Here is a 20,016-nt window from a genome sequence, read left to right as displayed (position 1 = left end):
ATGGGAAAAGGATGAAATAAAGGACATAAGGAAAGGAGAAGAAACTGTAGGGATATGAGAAGAATAGAAAGGGGGGATGAAATTAGAAAGATGGGAGGAGAGGAAAAGAAAGGGATGGGCGAAAAAATAGGAAAGACAACTAGAAGCAAGTGAGAATAAGAGGGAAGGTAAAAGGAGAGATAGTAGTTGGAAAGAGTGGAGGAAGATAATGTAAGAAATATTGTGAAAGGAATAGATGAGAGAGAAGAAAAAATCGAGTGGATAAAATATAAAATGGGTCAGAATAAAAGAGGAGAAACAGGGCATTCAGAGGAGCAAGAAGGGAGGAGAGGACAGAGGTTTGTTTTACAGGTCTTCCCTCTAATGAGCCATCTAGTGGTGAAATAAGAGTCAACCCTGAAGCTGAAAACCAACCAACATCACAACCAATAACACAAAGTGGTGCCTCGAAAGATTTCCTCAGTTTGATTCAAGAAAAATGATGTGTTTGCAAAGAACTATGCTGAAAAGACACTGAGTAGTGCTGAAACTAGAAATTAAGATATGTCTAAACATTGTTTGATTGTTACATTTTTTCCTAAGAAGCGCTCCAAGTCATTGTTACAAAGATAGCCGGATATGTATTCAACTCTCAAGGATTACATTGTTTTTGTTTAACTATAACCAAAGTTACATTTTGATATAGAAATTGAAATATCAATGTATATGTACGCCAGGGCAAATTCCATAGCACTCTAAATCACATCACATGAAAACTTTTCCTCTGGGTGATGAACCTTGAGCACCTGCTTGAAAAACCAATGCATAGACCTCTGGACCACCAATGTGTTTTTAATATAATGAGCGCCCAACTATAGGTCTTGCTGTGATGTGATTTGGAGTGAATTTGTACCTTTATGCACACAACGAGCCAGTGTTTTTCTTTATTACATTCTTGTGCACCTATTTTCAGACACTTTATATTATAAGTAAATACTTTTAAAAAGTGGTGGGGACAAACATTTATGTTGAATAGAATGTAGAATATAGAATTGGAGGGATGAAAACCTCTTCAATGGTCACACTAGGCCACTTACTTCTCAACACTGGAGACCCCTTGAAAACGAAATGTGCATCTCAAGGGGTTCAGCCTAACATTTCTATTTAAAATAATAACTATTACAAAAAATGTTTTAAATTGCAAGAACATATTGTAGATCATTTTATTTTATAGTATCGACAACTTCTACACATATTTCATGTTTAAGGATCTTTGAAAACATTAACATTGACAGTGGAGGGAGCTCTGATTCTGAACCAGGAGTGGCTCTCTTCTCTGAGTAGACGATCTTCGTCCATGATGTTTCACTCGCACTTTTCAGCTCACCACTGACTGCAATGTAACAGCTTCTGCCGGGTAGCTCCCTAAACACCAGCGGAACAACATGTTAGGGACACTACAGGGACGAAGTAGGTATGGATATATATTCATAAATTGATAGCAAGGCTGTGTTTTAACGTTAGTATTGACTGTGGATGGAGGCTTTCAAACAACCAATGACAGTTGGTGTTGTGTTGGCCGTTGTTGCTAAGCTAAGAAACGGACACAAACTAGCATCATTAGCCGGCATTTTACAGGGCAATAAAAAGTGTATTGTTGTCATGGAAACCAGGTGTTAAAGTAAGTCTTGCCTCAGCTTACTTTATTGTTTTAATATAATCACAGAAGACTTGTAAGTTAGTTAGTTTGCTCGTTGCCTAATGTAAAGCGAAGCATGAAGCGGCGTGTCCTGGAAGCACACACACGTGAGACTGCTTTCCAGGACATGACAGCAGTGTTTTCAGCACACAGCACGCTGCCTGCTGTTAAGAGACATGATAAAACATTATTAAAGAAATAATGCTGGTAAACTGCTGGTAGCATCTGTAATCATATTGTCAGTAGAATGTCTTGCTTTAGTGATATTGGCTAGCTAACTCGCCTAGCTAGCTCACATAGCTGTGATTTCAATGGTTGGGCATCTTCTTAATGTTACTCATTATAACTTTGGACACCTGCTGGGCCTGTTAATCACTTTTTTAGTTGTTAACACACAAGTGCTTTTGAATTGACCGCAGGACTTATCTTCAAAACACCAACATGTTCAGTGTAGTTTAACCTGGTAGCTATTATTTAAAGAGAATACTTTAAATAAGGACATTTTAAATGAATGTTATACTATACACTGTTTTTATGCATATGTTTTGACTGGCTTCAGTAGTGGTTGAATTATTCCTTGTTGAAACACATTGACATCCTTGTTCTATCTTTTTAATATAACATATTGAGACAATATGTTTTAAACAGCTGGTGAAGGAATAACAGATGCAACATTGGTGTCTTGAAGATGCCTTTTTTTCCATACGAATGATGAACATTAACATGATGTCTTCTGCTTATGGTAATTTATCACAATAGGACTAAACTGACTGCTCCTCTTGTTTGTACTTCCAGTGGTTTATTGCCTCCTGTGAATCAACTGAGGAATACATGAGAACTCCAAGGATACCACTCTCTCTTCCAAAGACCTGACACCTTGTTGGAGTATGCCAAGTATTCTTGGCTAAATTCTCCGGAGGAACTCCAAAGATCTTTGAACCACCTAAGAACAGTCTCTTCTTTTTCTTCTCTAAGCTCTTCACAGTTATCCCATGGAGAATTTGAAGGTGAAACCGAATCACATTACTGTCTGTGATCTTCGTGGTTAAAATGCAACTCAAATATGTTCCAAAGTAGTCCTCTGGTGAAGGAAGGACGCCGGCTTTATTTTTTATTTTATTTAGCCTTTATTTATACAGGTGTAGATCTCATTGAGACACAAGGTCTCATTTTCAAGAGAGACCTGTCAGTGGTAACACTACCACACAAAGTTACAGACAGGACACTAAACACAGAGGCAACACTAAAATACAACATCGTAAAAAAGTAGTAGTGAGTTATTATCCTCATCAATATCACCTGCGCTTCAGGTGAACAGGAAGTGAAGGAGTGTTGTGTTCAGGGCAGGTGGGGAACATGGTAAATGTGAGTGTTCAACGTGAATATAACTTCAGCTTTTGTCGTCAATTATTGGGCATGATGTAATTAAAAAAAGAAATAGAAACAATCTTAGCATAAACGTTGTTTAGCTCTCAACCCTTTTGAGGACATTATTTGCAAAAATACTCATAAAGAGCAATCAAACCAGGCCAGCTGAATCGATAAATACAAAACAGACACGGTAAATCTCAAAATGCTGAGAAATGTAGCCTGAAGCTTACGTTTCATCACTAGAGTTGTTGAGAAGGAGTTGAAACTGGTTCTGGCTCAGTCTGCACCAGCAATGTCCTCGAGACTCCTTGATGTGTCCTCTTTATATATCAAACGCTTAGTGTCACTGTTTAATTAGAGTGGGAACCGCTTTGCCTCTGGAGGAAATGCTTATGTGCCTGCTCACATGAAGGCTTATAACCCTGCATCGCTACGAAGAGTTGTCCTGCTGACCTGAACCACAGCTGCTGGGCCCAAGTGTTGTGCTGCTATCACTGCTTCTGTGACTGCAGGTATGTTAACTGTTGGGGAGGATTTATCAAGAACTTTTTTTCAATCTACGGTGAACAATAGATATTTAACAACTCCATTCCACTGGAGCTGACATCTCAAAAGTCACTCCAACAGAAGAGCCAATCAGGAGGAGTTACCAAGAGGACCCCCCCCTTCATCTTAGGCCTTTTTATCGTTGCAACTGTTATTCTATTTATCTAGCCCTTTGGAAATAACTAGACCTTTGTTGAATTGTGCCATGCCCACCAACCAGTCCTCCCCATGGGGTGGGGCAAATCTTCGGGCTTGCTCCACTGACGATAGACCCACCTCTACAACCTCTGTCAGTACACATGCCAAGACAGGTGTGGCCACTAAAGTGCCTTTTAATCAGACTTCCCTAGAGCTCTCCAGGAGAAAGGATGCAGCCAAACCTCTCTCCTCTAAAGTTGCCTCATCTGCATCCCCCTTGAGGCGGAACACAGCGTATATGGTTTCTGTGTTAGAGAATGGGAACGGAAATGAAACCACCCATAGCCAATTCACCACTGTGCCAGATGGATCTGATAACCGGCCACAACTTCATGGGACTAATAACCCAAACCAGGTACTGGGTGGAAGCAGCCTCAAAGACACCAGTGCCACTTCCTCATTCCCCAAGAATGAATGTAAGATTGGATTCAATGTCAATTCAACAGGCATTACGCAGAACTGTATGCGGCTTCAAACCTCTCTAACGGCAAAAGGATTAGCAACGAGCAGATGTCCGGCTGCCACAGGGGACGCGCTGTCAGGATCGGAGCCTCTTTCCTCAGCTTCTCATCAAGACCTTTTATCAAAGGACAGCCCACTCTGCAGCAAACTATCAAGATGATGGTGAGTATTGATGTCTCAAGAAGTATAATCTCACAAGAGTTATAGTATAGAATTGTTGTCAGACGTTTTCCCCAGAATTAAAAATAATGTCTGCTTTTCAAGTGAAATGCTTTCAGTTTTTCTTTATATTTGATAAATCCATAGATCCTCCAGACTTGACCTTTCCTTGTTTTGTCTTATTAGCCTGAGACTGCAGACTGTTCCTCTCTACCATCAGTGCCTCATCTATGCCGTTCTCTCTGTGACCATCAGGGGGCAGCATTGGGAGATGCCTCCAGCACTAAGGACACAAAAGTAGAAAAAAGAAGCACAGGAGAAACAGCAACTATGAGACGGAGCCATTCTGCAAAATCAAAAATATGCAGTCAGACACAAAACAGTTGCACAATAACTGCTTTAAACAAAGAGCTGCGAGTAATAGGTGGTCCTCCAGCAACGACAAACTGCAAGCCCAAAACAGTAGTATCCATTGACCTAAACAAGCAGGCCCCAGACCGTCAATGTCCACAGGAAAGAAGCTTGTCCACATGCAGAAGAATCAGCCCTGCAGCCGCCAGTCCCTTTCCAAATAGCTCCACGCCAACTGTGCTCAGTGCCAATGTCCGTGCCACTCAGGAGCAGCAGCCCTCGCCACAGAATGCCATCACAGGTAATCAGAATTATTACTTTACTGGGAAGCGTGCTAGAACTGGGGAACGATATATTGTCTGGTTATTGAATCCTCTGTAGAGCTGAAATGAATAGTTAATTGATCGATTAGTCACTTGACAGAAGAATAACAATTTCAGTGTTTAAATAGTTTTTCACGCTGAAACGGAGAACTGTGTGTGTTCACATGCCTGTCCTCCCTTTATGACTGCAAGGTGTTCTTTCCCTTGTAGCTGTGGCCTCCAGTCCATCAGGAGCCATGATGGGCTCTGTGACGTCTCAGATCTCTGCCATCCATCTAACCAGGCAGGCTTCCTCTCCTCTCGCTGCCTCACCCTCACCAACGGCGGAGTGCCCGGCTGGAGAGACTGAACCATCTGGGTGAGCAACAGCTATTTGCTTCTCAATCAGTAGATGCTGTGTTTCACTGTCTATATCTGACCTTATATTCATTGTTTCTAGCCAGGACTGTGTTCTGCAGCTGGATGGAGCTGAGGAGGAGCTGGTTGATGATGAGATGGAAAATGACTGTAGTGATGATGGTAAGATGTTAAATACACACTGAGTACTTCATCAAAAGTAAGCTGCCATCAGCCAGTTAGCTCTATAGTTTGTATTTTATAGACACTGATTTTAGTTGTCTTGTCTTCTTTTCAGATAACTCCGACTGTTCATCCATAGCTGGCACCTCGTCCACAGCATCCATCGCTCTACTTTCTGGGTAAGATGCACTCTATAACCCCGCCCCCACACACTTTTCTTTTAGGTTAACATTCATGGTACCCACAAGAACACGGACTATTCCTGATGCAAACTCTGTGGAGTACAGCTGTTTTCTTGCACAATGAAAATGTGTTTTTGGACAGTTTTCCAGACACGTCTAGTTTTCTTTCTCATTGAGCAAATAGCCCTCTGTTTCTCTAAAGTGTGAATCCACATTAACTCTGAGTCGTGCTTGCTGTTTCAATCATTTAGTCCTATTGTTCCCTCTTGTGGTACTTAAGTGTATACCTGACGAGGAGCAGCAATCATTGTCGGCAGCCATGCAAATTCTATACTTCCTGTATTCATTTATAACCTATATACATTTATACGTTGTTTCTCATGCCTCTCTCAGGTTTTATTATGGTCATTTAAATAACTGATGGTCAGATAAAATGATATCTATCAATAACAACAATGTTTCTCAGTATGTAGTGTACCTTTTTAAACGTTTTTTGTCCAGACAAGTTATTGTGGTTTGAAAGCGTTTTTCTCAACTGCTAAAACAACTCCAAAATGTCCACGTCCTTTCCTTGGAACGCCCAACATCCAAGCCTGGATTTGAATTGGTTTCCTAACATGGAATAAAACTAAATCCATCAGATCCTGTGGACTCTTTCTCTCTCTCTCATTCTCTCTCACTGCAATTGTTGAAAGAGTCTGAAAGCAGCAGAGCGTGGTGGAAAGGTCTGCTGCTTTGTGGGTCATTTTGTTCTCCACTATGATGGCCTCAACAATAGAACTCCCTACCAAAGACTCGGAGCTGATTCTCTGTGAAAACAGCCTGGATAGGGACCGCTATTGTCACCTTTTTTTTCACCCAACCAGCTGATTTTGTTTGTGTTCATTTGCATACACCCCATCACCTGCACTCCCTTTCCTAAGCTAAAGCACCTGTATCTCTAGTATAGTGTTAAGTTAGCCTAGCACAGCTGTTATGCAGTTATATACCTCTTGATGGTAGAAGGACTTTATTTAAGAGAAACAATCTGCAAGAAGATAACATTATCCCGTTTCTTGATCCATCTTTTCTTCCTATATGACTGTCATGTGAGTTTTTTTATTTTGTGTTTTGATTCTAATTATTTTGTGTGTTGAATTGAAAAAAGAGCTCAGGAGTATTCGAATGTTTGGCTTACTTGAAACTGCCTACAACGAAAAACACTTTACGGCTGCGTAAAAATGACTCGCCGTTGATTCAACCGGCTCTCGTCTTGCTCCAGTGTTATTTTGTTGAGGTTACTTATGTCCTCATTTGCTGTCCTGGCTAAATGTCTTAGCTTTTCAATCCAACTTTAAGGATTACTATTAATAGAGATATTAATAGTAATCCTTACAGTTGGATTGAAAAGTGTCCTTCTTCAGAAAGCCTTCTTCATAAGTATCGACTCAGTGTGAACATTTACTCTCCGTGTGGTGTACACCAAATTCACACACGCGTCATGTTACTACCGGATACTGCAATCGGTCATCAATCCAGTCCACACTCTACTCACTTTTGACTGGATGCCAACTTCTGGCACTGAACGTAACACTAGATGCATTACTTTTTCATTTAGTTGTGAGCAATTTGCTTGTTTTAGTTGTGACAAGGTAAGAAGAGCTGTGGCGCTGAGAGGGCGGGAACTGGGCTGACTTCAGAAGGAAACAGAAAGATTATTTGTAGATATAGTAATTTATGAGTTTACAGAGTTTATACTTTACCTATGATGTCCCTTTACGACACATGTCTCACTCACTGTTGTTGATGTATTTGTTTGAGATGGGATGGTTTTGTTGAGATTGTTTATAGTGTACTAGTGATACACCCAAAATGGTCCTTATCAGAAGTTTCTGACGCGACCATCACAATGCCAACTTTTCCCTTTTTTAGTTCTGAACAGTCATTTTATGATTTATCATTATTCCTCCCTCTTTCTCTTAGTATCGAGGAGCCGATGTCATTGGAGGCGGACGATCATCGAGAGGAGAGACCAGCTTTGGTTCCCAGTTTGTTCCCTCAACTCCCACCAACACTGTACTTCAGCACTGCCAATGAGAAAGGTCAGGACCCGAACGTCTGTTTTGATTTAGTAGCTTTAAGTGTGATAAAGGATTCATAAAGGGTTGCTATCGAGTGCCACAGATTCCTAAAACCCGGAAGCAAACTCCTTCCGATTCCTTCGACAAAAACCAATGCAATTTCTCCATAGGATTTTGTCGAAGGAACCGGAAGTGGTCAAATGCTAACTTACTCCCGGGTTTTAGGATTATGAATTAGGTTGTAAACACTTTATTAATCATTAAGAACCATTTATAAACATAGTTTTCATACATCAACACAGGCTCACTATTTGGCAAGATGACTAAGCCTTATACTTAGCGAGAATCAACTCAGTGAACAACAAGGATGCTGGCTGATGAAGAAGACGAAGTAACCTAGGTAGCCAATATAAGGCTTAGCAGTACAGATAAATATGGGCTCACTATTTGGCAAGCAACCGGTCACAGTTGCCCTGTTTATCTCATGTCTTATAAAAGCTTATTAATGATTTATAAAGTGTTCAAAACCTAATTAATAAATGAATTACAAACTATTCGTAAACCCTTTATAAGGCTAGTCTTATTGTAAAGTGGTACCAAAGATTGTACTGTAAGTTTACATCTTATACCAAAATATGTATGTACTGTGAACCATTTCCGTGTTTGCATTATGCATGAGTATATGTAAGCACAATGTGTATTTATTTGTTTATAAATGTGCACAAATGTTGTGCTGTGTGATCCACAGTGGAACTGCTGCCAGCTGAACAAAGACGACTGTTAAAATGGAAGATAAGCAACGTCACTCCAAATATTGTCAAACACACCATTGGCAGGTCACACTTCAAGGCGACCAAAAGTAAGTCATCACATGTGTTGAAACGGACACGGTTTCATATCTCTTGTCAAAATTGTATGTAATGTGTTCTAGTTCATTGCTTCTAAAATCATGTAACATTTGCTCTGAGTAATTCAAATGTGTGTGTCCCTCTTTCGTTTATTAGAAAGTTATGACTGGCTGGGCTGCTGGGGACACCACATGAAGTCTCCTGGCTTCAAGGCCCTCGCAGAGCACCAGAAGGTCAGAAACTGTATTTATTAAATGTATATAATAATCTAGAGGTTTAGGTGCGAGATGTCAATTATTTGTAGATGTTTGATTTCTCTTGACTATAATGGAACGAGAGGGCATGTCAAAACAAAATGACATGACCCTGTTATGAACAGTTTCATCAAGGAACTATTTACTTTTAAGTGCACCTGCCCAATGTCACAGCACCGAAGGGAAGCATTTATTCATGGTATAGAGCAGGGCGATTCAATTAGCGGCCCGGGGGGATATTTATTCCAGAGAGGGTGTTACATTGAGAGAGAGGGGAACACATTGCCTGAAAACCTCGGCGGGCTCGGGTTTCGAACTCACCTACTAGCTACTGTAGTGACAACTCCTGTCATTGATTGCATCTCTGCTTGAATGATTAGATCATTTCACCTAGATTAAATCAAATGAAATGATGTTGATGGTTAAATTAGCTTCACATGTCGTCCTACTGAGTTCTGAACTTGCCCTTTAGATCTAGAAAGGCCTTGGGGCTATGTTGTTTGATTTAATTAAACACAATATATGCACTATGCTGTTGTAGTATTAACTGTATCTGAAGCTCTTAATATGATTGCTCATATTTCAAGCCATCTTTTTCCCGGCCCCTTGCTTTGGAGCATTTTCATCAACCGGCCCCATTCCAAACTAATTGAATAGCCCTGGTATAGAGGTTCCTGCTTGATGCAGCGTGAAATGTAAACATGAATTGCGTCCCCTTCAGTAATGAGGGGCTATGTAGATGAGCTAGCAACATTCAACTATTATTCTCAATTTCCTTAGTACATGAACACTTCCTTCTTGCCCCAATCTTAATAGCACTTATGGTCAGACGGTAAATCTGTACTTTTGGGCAGCAGTCCCTTTTTAACTTAAGTGTAATTATGAAATGTGCTCTTTACATCTTCTGTCCCAAAGAAGTATTAACTTGGCGGTTTTTGTGATTTTCTTTTGTCCCAGTTGAACCACTTCCCGGGAACGTTCCAGATCGGCAGAAAGGACCGGCTGTGGAGGAACCTGTCCAAGATGCAGGTTCGCTTCGGCAAACAAGAGTTCAGCTTTTTCCCTCGCACCTTCGTCCTACCTCAGGACATCAAGATGCTACGCAAGGCCTGGGAGGACGGCGGCCCCCGGCAGAAATGGATCATCAAACCGGTATGTTCTGCTTGTACATAGACAAACAAATCACTGGCAAAAGAACCATGGACTAAATGAATTGTGTTTTGGATTTATTGGCAACAAAACATCAGCTGGTGTTGAATTACAAACTTGGCATATTAAGTCATATTTATGCTTTCCTGTAAGGATGGCTTATTTATTTGTATGTTTTTTTGTGTCTTTCTGGTTTTAGTTGCCTTATAGCAAGGTGTTCTTTCTAATGATGACGATGATTGGCTTTAATTGCTGTAAAAAACGATTTGGCAATTAGTTCAAGTTCCAAAGAATAACTCCAGATCTTGATGCTTAAGAAAAAAATGTTTTGAAGTTAAAGAAAATATGTGTTTTGTTTATTAAATTCTGTCTTTCTTCTCTCCTTTTGATAGCCTGCTTCGGCCCGAGGAATCGGTATCCAGGTCATCCACAGATGGGGCCAGCTGCCCCGCAAGAGACCACTGCTGGTCCAGAAGTAAGTAGCCAAGTCCGTTAATAGTTTGAAACTTAGTAGAACATCGACCATTTTCCAGAACGCAACACTAAATGAATCTTTAGGATAAAACATTTGTTTCCTGGTTGTGTTTGGCAGGTACCTTCACAAGCCCTACCTCATCAGCGGTAACAAGTTTGACCTGCGGATCTACGTCTACGTGTCATCCTACGACCCGCTCAGAGTTTACATTTTCTCTGATGGACTGGTTCGATTCGCCAGCTGCAAGTCAGTTTTCATCCACCACAGTGACAACAAGGCCAGATACTGTAGGATAGGTTATGTCAAATGGAAATAAATGATGCTCAAGGTGCAAATCTTTCATTTAAGCAGGACAAGGTGATAGGATGTGTCGTTGTATGATGAATATGATCTTCAAATCTAAATGGCTGATTGGACATTTAGATGTGTCAGAGACTTGAGAAAAAGCTTTTGATAGAATGATAGATTAGATTGAATTCAAAGTTTCTTCTCTTCAGGTATTCGTCTTCCATGAAGACTCTGGGTAACAAGTTCATGCATCTGACCAACTATAGCGTCAACAAGAAGAACTCTGAATACCAGAGCAACAGCGACGACCAGGCCTGCCAGGGGCACAAATGGTTTGTAAAAGTGAAACTCAAATATGAGACACATCTTGGTTACTATTGTATTCATATGTCTATGCTATACATTATAATTCATTAATATGATATGTGTTTCTTCAGGGCGTTGAAGGCCTTGTGGCATTTTCTGGGTTCCAAAGGAGTCAACACTACTCTGATCTGGGAGAAGATTAAAGACATTGTGATCAAAACAATCATTGCGTAAGTTTGCCAAATCATTGTAGGGCACATTTTATTATTCACAATTTTTATATTTTTCTGTTTGGAAAAGAATGATTTAAAGTCTGTGTGTTTCTGACACAGCCCTTACTATTGAACTCAGAGGAATCTTTGTGTTAACTGCAGGAGCCGAAGTGTCGAATGACTGCAAATGTGTTAGAAAAAGTATTTTGGAAATAAAAAAAAGATAATAACTTTGAGATAATGGCCTGTGTGTGGATTATCAGGTCCGAACCGTACGTTAACACTCTGCTGAAGATGCACGTCAGGACACCTTACAGCTGCCACGAGCTGTTCGGCTTCGACATCATGCTCGATGAGAAGCTCAAACCCTGGATCCTGGAGGTCAACATATCACCAAGGTAACATGCACACGCATAAAAACAAAACGCATCAAGATTTTCAAACTACTATTCTAATGTTGTGTTTCCGCTCCAGTCTTCATTCCAACACAGCGCTGGATGTCGCAGTGAAAGGTCAGATGATCAGGGACCTTCTGAACCTGGCTGGCTTCCGTGTTCCCCAAAAAGATGACGTGATCACGCCCTGCAGCAGTGCCTCCAGCTCCACAACCAGGTAGGGAGGACGTACTGGAAGACTAGGAAGCTAGGTTATTCTGGTTGTCTTGAAACAACTTTCAATGTATAGAATCCAATTCAAAGGGGACCTATCATGCAAAATCCACTTTTGTACGTCTTTTATACATGAATGTGTCCCCGGTGTGTCAGGGAACTCACCAAGTGTCAGAAAACACAACCCTCTCTCTTTTCCTCCATACCCACATCTCTAAAAACGGGGCTGCAACGGAGCTGATTATTATTTGAATTTTTCTGATGTCAGAAAAGGGGTGCTCCGGCTATATGGGCAACTCTCCACCTATCAGGGGAATGAGAGACCGCTCCAAAGCGCTGGAGACGCTGTAGTACATATGCCAGGCCTGTAAGTGGCGCTGTAGTCTGCCACAAAAGCAGAATCAGCCCTTGCAAAAAATCGAGTGAAATGAGGCACGGCTAAAATGCATGATCTGTTTGGTATTTTGAAAAAAAAACTTCAGACATGTTTTATATAGGTATGGCCCTACAATATATGTTTCAAATATAGCATGATAGGTCCACTTTAAACAGCCTTAGAAAAAGACCTTGAATTGTATCAACAAATCTTTTTGTGTCTGTGTGTATATATTAGGGCTACACGATATATCGTGTCGTGACGATAATCGTGTTATGCGCATGCGCGATATTCACATCGCAGGACATGCACATTTTTTAATAATTTTTTTTAGGACGTGCAATATTAAGTTGGCAAATGAACTCAAACACTTCATGTTACAATTATTTTGCTGCTTGCTACAAAAGGAAAACTTGCGCGGCTCTCATGTCAGGGGTACTTGAGTGAGTGACATGCAGGCTCTGCATGCACAGCAAACCACCAATCACAATCATTCTTGATCTGATCACAGCAGGATAACCGAGCTAGCTCAGCTTGTCGCTCTGATAACTTTAGATCCAGAAGTCCGTGACTAAAATCCTTCATCTGGTTAAATATAGTTAGAAAAAATACCAATTGTATAGCATTAGAATTCAAGAAAGGATGGTTTGCGGACCAAAAACTGTCTTTTCTTCAATTCCTGTATTTTTTCATATCGCAATATATATCGCAGGGGGAAAAAATATCGCAATGTCAGTTTTTTCCAATATCGTGCAGCCCTAGTATGTATTAATACTTAAATGTGTCTATAGTCTGTGTGGAGGAAACAGAGAAAGGACCAAGCCGGATCTGTCTGCCGATGAGAAAGTCAAACGGGCCTTTTACCTCACCCAGCGCTACGCCGACCAGGTAAATGAATTTAAATACAGTAAAGATTTAGACAGGAAAGTGAATCAACAATAAGACAATATATTTGAAAACATCCGAGGTACATAAAGTGCATTTAATCTGGTTAAAAAGGTTAGTAGAAATGAAAGCTGTGTGTCTTGTGTCTCTGTCAGGACTTCCTCTCTCCAGTGTTAGATGTCCTGACTCCAGAGGACGTGTGTATGCTCACAGAGAGTGAAGACGAGCTTTCTCGTGCCGGACAGTTTCAGCGTATTTTCCCATCACAGTCATCGTCCCGCTACCTTCGCTTCTTCGAGTGTCCAAGATACCTCAACGTCCTGCTGGACCAATGGGAGCAGAAGTACTGGAACAACAGGACAAAAGGTATGTGTGTTCCATGTTATATGTTATATATTTGTTAGTCGTATCCTAATAACTATCCCCAAAAAAATTCCAACAACTTTACCAACTACAAATCAGAGAAATCTGTCAATTTAGCCCCGCCCTTAACCTTGTGAATGCGTATGATTTATGGTTGTTTGCCAGAAGCTGTCTTCAACTTACTTTTGATCTAGTTTTAAGGCACACTTTTTCTTAATTCATAAAACTTTAGATCTTGGTTGTTTTCACTCTACATTTTAACCTGATACAACATTGTAATCATTGGAAGTCGCGATCTTGAGAGGTCTGAGAAACAAGCTGAGCAATTGTTAGCAGTTAGCTCTGTCCTTTGTCCTCGGGGGAAACACTGATTTTAGAAGCTTTTTCCAGTTTGTATCACTGGGTCTGTTTGTTTTAGAGAGAAGGTGTATCATTTGGCTCCTGGTTAGGGCTGAACGATTAATCGATTTTAAATCGAAAAAAATGTCATCCACACCAATCAGAAGTGCTGTGCTCCACATGTACCAGCCATTGTTAACCAATCAGAAGTGGCCCATGATAGTAGGTAGGGATGTAACAATACCAAAAACTCACGGTACGATAATATCGCGATTTAAAAAGTCCACGATACGATATTTATCGCGATATTGAAAAATAAAGAAAACAAAATGTGAAAAAACTCTCTTGCTTGGTACTGATGTTGCTGGGACAGAGATATATGCTTTGGCCATGGGTGACAGCAGTGGGTCAAACTGTGCATTGTCTCTCCACCACTTCAAAAACAATACAGTTTTTGCCAAGAAGGTGAGGCTTATTGACAGGGCGAGATATAAATATACTGTTGGTACTTGTCAATGTCTCTAGGTATGTACATGTAGCCCTGTAAATACGATGTCCTTTTGTGTTATCTGTTGTTTTATGTTCATGTTGTAACCTACTTGCTGCCATGTTGGACAGGTCTCCCTTGAAAAAGAGATCGATGATCTCAATGGGTTCCATTGATTTAAAAAATGTTTTTAAAAAATGTAAATAATTTTTTTTTTTTTTAAATTACATGTTTTTGTCCATCTGGTTAAATAAAGGTTTAAAAAAAAACATTGCGGTAGATTTTGTCAGTCTCACGACGGTATTGAAACATGTATTTACCATGATATTCGATATATCGTTACATCCCTAATAGTAGGTGATAGACAGATTGATCCAATCACATGTTTTACATCTATTACAGGGTGAATCTTAAACTGAAGCTTGACTTTAAAGCAACCCAACGGAAGTTTCATGTAAGTTTAGTTCTTTCACTCGTAGCTCTGCCTGCGGGGGTGCTAGAGACGGGAGCATGTTGATGCGACCTTCCTAGCCGGAGATATGGCCGCATTTTACAATAAACTTCCGTTGGACAAAACAAATATCGCAAATCGAATCGCAATATCTGTCAGAAAAATCGCAATTAGATTATTTCCCCAAATCGTGCAGCCCTACTCCTGGTCATAGATGAACACTGCAGGGATCACCATCAAACTCCATAGTCTATTATTGCTTGGATCACAAAATGACCAACAGTGCATTCAATACTGCTCAGCCTCTGACCAGAGAGTGAGATGAATCTCTTTCATTGCATAAAGAGACCAAGGAGCATCAAGTCTCATGTGTCCTTTTAAGCAGAGAGGACCAAGAAAAACATGGACACTGCTTGAAGACTTAATCCAGGTATTTAGCATTCTTTGTGCCTTCTTTTTGTGCAGGAATCGGTCTGCTGTCAACTCTCTGCGAGAAAGGAGTTCATCTGGGAACCAATGACCCTGCTCACATGGTGAGGGACTGTGGAACATCAAATCCATGTGTCTAAATAAATGAAGAATGTGATGTTTATTTATCATCAGTGATGTATGTAAAATGTTTTTCTCTGCGGTTGTGTCTTCCAGTGGTCAAAGAGTAGCTACATCTCAAGGTTTGACACCAACAGACAAGACCTCATCATCCCGTCGAGATCAAGGTGCACAACAACAAAACAAAAATCCACGATAGATCCTTAGAAGATACAGGGAGATGCTTACAGACCATTCTGATGAAGTTATATTACATGTCGAACTTCCATCTAAGTTAAAACACAATGTTTAAAGTTATTTAAATGTATGTACGCACTACAAAGTAAAACTCACAGGACTATCTCACTGTCTTTTCTCCAGGGTGGTGGTCACCCATCAGCACCGCTCCCAGCACATTGAAGATGATGACGGTTCAGACAAGGAGGCTTCTTCAGTCTCCAGCCTGCCTGTTTCATCCAGTCCTGGGTCCAGTGTGAGCAGCAGTGCCTGTGCCAGCCCTCAGCCCGGCCTGGCCCACAGCCTGCCGCCCCAGCACTTTGCTTCGCTCTGAGACCCGCTTTGCTAACACCATGTTCAGACACAAAGCTCCGGGTGTAGGACTTAGCCCTAACCTCTCCGCAAACATCAAATGGCTCTAAAGATGTACATGAAAATGTGTACTTAAAACGTATAAGAAGTCCAGTCTTAACTAACACTGTAGAAGGGAGTGGCTTTTGTTTTTGAACAGATGTTTGGTTTGCTTTCAGAAGTAAGTATGAACAGTGACTAATATCTAGCGTTGAAGCTTTGTGCAGAAAATGGAGGAACCTTTTGAATGTTTGCTATTTCAGTGATAAATTAAAAAAAGACGGTCAGTTCATGGCGGCTTATCCTTTCTAGTCGCTTGAATTATTATAGAATACAACACCTAAAGGACCATAGCAGTGTTGAGGTACTTCAAATCAGCAGTATGCCAACTTTAGTTCAACTGTATTATAAGCGTTTTAGCAGACAGTGATATCCATTGTGTTTTATGGTCAAAACGATCCTGCAGAAACTTGAAACATGCTGGAGATCTAAAATGCATCACAGAAAGCATTGTTTCCACCTAATTTGTCAATTTCCCATGCTGACATTAGTCAGTGTGTTACCTGCATCTCAGACACATTACTAAGACGCTCATTAAGGCCTCTGGACACACTTGATACTGCATTTACAAAGCAGAGGTTTGGTACAGTTAAACTCTGCCTCAAAGCTGCATCATCTGGAAAGGCAATGCAATCAAGTATTCATGCCAGGTAGATACTCTTCAGTTCAGACTGTCAATGCTTTCACAGGTGTTTTTAAGGGATTATAATCCACTGTGCAGTATTTGATTTCAGATAAGTATTAAAACTCATGGATATATTCCTCAAACTGGATGGTACTTCATCCTCTCACTGGGATTTGAACTCGCCAGCCCAACAACCTTGCAGCACTTTGCCATTTTTCGATGAATACCTGCTTAAACTGTGAATTAGACACACTGGGCTTCCTCAAAACCTCCAGCACAAAGCGATGTTAGCACAAGCTGTCGGTCTGTGTGTTTTATGCACTTTCATTAGCAAAATGAAACCTTAAAAGCCGACTCTACCTTACAGAAAACAGTAATAGTGGCACAATACTGTTATTTCTCTAATGTCTTGAATCTGAGACTGTTGCTGATTTGGTGTTGAGAGCAACTGATTGCACATGTATCACATTCCCAGCCTTATGGACTCTTTTGTTTGTGTGGAAATGGAGAGGTGAAGAAAAAGGGCTCAGACAAATAAAGGGAGGAGATGGGAGAAAAGGAGCGCTGCACAAATACAGTCTGATCTCACCAGACTTTGCAAGGTGTGCTGAGATCTGTGCAGCGTATTGCAATTATCTGAACTCTCAGTGCTTGACTTTATTTTCACTGGTTGATGTGTTACTGCGGTGTTTAACCTAACCTCATCTTGATTACATGTGTTTACTAACAGGATGCTATAGATACTTGAAGACTATACTTTGATTGCTTTGTCTGACATGTGTGTTGTTCGAACAAATAGAAGTTAATATATCCAACAATTGTGATTTTAACTTTGTCATATTGAAGTCTTCTTCTAATTATTCATTTCACTTTTAAAAAGGGCTTTTGTTTTTTTGTGACCATAACATGTACACAAATGATAGTATAGAGAATAATATAGAATATTTCGTAAAAGACGCTTTCTCCAGTCGGAACTTATGGATCAAAAAGCTGTAGCTGTCACATGAAAACAATTACTTTTCTTTAACCTCTAACCTACGTGGATATTTGAAATTCACCCAAAAGGCATAATGACAGTTTTACACCCAAGTGGTCAATATTTGAAAAATATTTGTTCTGTCATGAAGAGTAGAGAATCTGAGAACTTGTTGATAAAAAAATGAACTCTTCGTTAGAACAGTTTTTTCACATAAGAGAAGTATTATAAGTAAGTGGAGAATACATATATTGTATAAGGGAAATTATCATATTTTTTACTAATTGTAAAATGACAATTTCAAAATAAAAGTTATTTGTGTTACAAATCCAATGGTTTTCTCTTTTTCCGGGTGATCTTAAAACATGCTTTTCTTCTAGTTTGTTGACGATAGTGTTCCTCATAATAAATAATAATTTGTACGATTTTTTTTTTTAATACATTTTTACTATTTGAAATGTGTTGCTGTTTAGCCAACTGTCATCTAGGCCTTGCATTGCTTTACATTTAAATGTACTAAAAACATGTTAAAATTATATATTGCAATCTATGACGACGACTCTGAAAATCTGCTATAAAGAAATGTCAAACCCGTTACAATACAAGACTAATATTATTCCTCAAGTATTGTAAGGGTAACATTTTATCAGGTTGCATGTTGGCCAACAATGACCCTGTTAACAACTGCAAAAACTGTTTTTGATATCTGAGCACCGGCACACACTAGCACACCACATAGTGACATACAGACATGCATAGAGAGAATTGTTAGCAGCGCTGTCGTGAGAGTAAAGACACAGCGACCAGAATACCACAGAAAGTGTGTCAGGACACTTCGAGCAGTTGTTAACTATTAATATCTGAGCTCCTCTCCATCTAACTGGCAGTGACAGGCTCATTTGGATAACTGCATTTATTATTAGAAAGATAATTGCTGTACATCAGAAACATATCATATAAACTGGAATCAGACAGCTTTTCTAATCCTGATTTAGGTTTTACTAAACGAAGATTGATTTAGTATACCTGTTTAATACATGCAGAGTTAAGCTTGCAGGTTTCACCACCAACAGGTAAAGGCAAGCTGCAAGGATGTGCTGTGCTAGAATTTGAAAAATGTGCATACTGTAGTTGATGGTTTATTTCTGACCTGACAGAGGATTTCCTGTTGGAGTTAAAGTTGGATGAAATAACCACATGTATTCTACATTTTTGCTGGTATTTATTTGATGTAATCTCAAACTTTGAATACATGTTTGATCAGTATTTTAACGCTGCTTGTAATGTCACAACTCCATGAAAAGGAGGGGATAGTCTACAGTCGTTCTGTATGTCTATAAATAGTTTGACCCAGTGAAACTTGAACGTCTCTCACAGTAGGACAGATGAATCCTTAAAGCTGCACATGTCTATTAGTTCCTCCTTTTGTTAACAATGGATCAAATTACTGTGTAATGTGACAGTTACCACTTGTGACAAACCCACAAAGATGTAGCCTATCACCTTAGCTCTGAAGAGCGTTATAGCATCTTTTAGCTGATTGTTTAGACTTTATGTGCTACAACTGAACTGTTTTGGGTCACTTTTCCCGCTTTTTTGTCAATGTTTTAACTGTTGTATTATACTTACAGGATCAGACAGAGCGTTTTTAGCTGTTTGCTTTATCTCATTATTTATTTATTATTGTTGTAAACTAAATGAAGTGCCAACACAAACCATGAACTCTGTTACTAAGTAGTAGCTTCTAGCTCAACGCTACCTCTAAAACTCGCTTTAACCTGGTTTTTAGCTACAAGTAGCTACTTTTTAAGGTAGAAATACATATCCGAAATGTTAAGAACCGCACAAATGTTGACTATGGTGTTTTCTGTTCAGATTTTTGTTGATAAAATCATAGCTCTAGGTATCCAGAAATAGCCCACAACAATTGGATAATGGGACATGAAACAGGTATATAAAAAACGATCACCTTGCACAGTTGTCATGGACACTATAGAGGCCAAATACCTTTGATTGATTGATTGATTGATTGAAAAGTGTATTAACAGCTTGTATATTGGGTACAGTACAGTACAGCTCAAAACATACAATTGTTAAGGGGATGCAGACCAGAGAAAGACTTTCGTCTTGTTTACATCAGGGTCCCCCATTTCCAATTCATCATGTCATTTAAGACATATAAGACATATTTGACATACAGATGGCTTATTTACAATTTACATACAGGTGGTTTTTTACATACAGATTGCTTATTTACAATTTTCATTTTAGATTTCGTTCTAATACATCCTAACCAGACATTTAAGACATACCAAGTCTACAGATATACAGTTAGTAACAGAGTCTAAA

General features: G+C 39.8%; 1 protein-coding gene across 4 annotated transcripts; it reads left to right on the top strand.

Annotated features, from left to right (window-relative positions):
* The first annotated feature begins 1,326 nt into the window (after positions 1–1,326).
* Positions 1,327–17,995, top strand: ttll4 (tubulin tyrosine ligase-like family, member 4). 4 transcript variants are annotated; one of them, XM_034213797.1, is made up of 21 exons: positions 1,327–1,453; positions 2,474–4,417; positions 4,601–5,066; positions 5,281–5,446; positions 5,528–5,607; positions 5,723–5,786; positions 7,752–7,870; positions 8,598–8,708; positions 8,854–8,930; positions 9,909–10,103; positions 10,493–10,575; positions 10,693–10,821; positions 11,073–11,195; positions 11,301–11,399; positions 11,645–11,779; positions 11,856–11,993; positions 13,157–13,253; positions 13,406–13,616; positions 15,356–15,423; positions 15,536–15,606; positions 15,800–17,995. In XM_034213797.1, the coding sequence occupies exons 2-21, from the start codon at positions 4,304–4,306 to the stop codon at positions 15,987–15,989; spliced, it is 2,736 nt and encodes a 911-aa protein (XP_034069688.1). In that variant the 5' UTR covers positions 1,327–1,453; positions 2,474–4,303; the 3' UTR covers positions 15,990–17,995. The 4 variants fall into 4 exon arrangements, with proteins under 4 accessions (XP_034069688.1, XP_034069690.1, XP_034069689.1 ...); XM_034213799.1 differs by having other exon boundaries at positions 1,329–1,449; positions 4,670–5,066; XM_034213798.1 differs by having other exon boundaries at positions 1,329–1,449; positions 5,299–5,446.
* Positions 17,996–20,016: the final 2,021 nt, after the last annotated feature.

The sequence above is a fragment of the Gymnodraco acuticeps genome, unplaced genomic scaffold, assembly GCF_902827175.1.
Source record: "Gymnodraco acuticeps unplaced genomic scaffold, fGymAcu1.1, whole genome shotgun sequence".
NCBI lineage: Eukaryota > Metazoa > Chordata > Actinopteri > Perciformes > Bathydraconidae > Gymnodraco > Gymnodraco acuticeps.
Note: the sequence above shows the minus strand (reverse complement) of the source record. Positions and strands in the feature narration are given on the sequence as shown.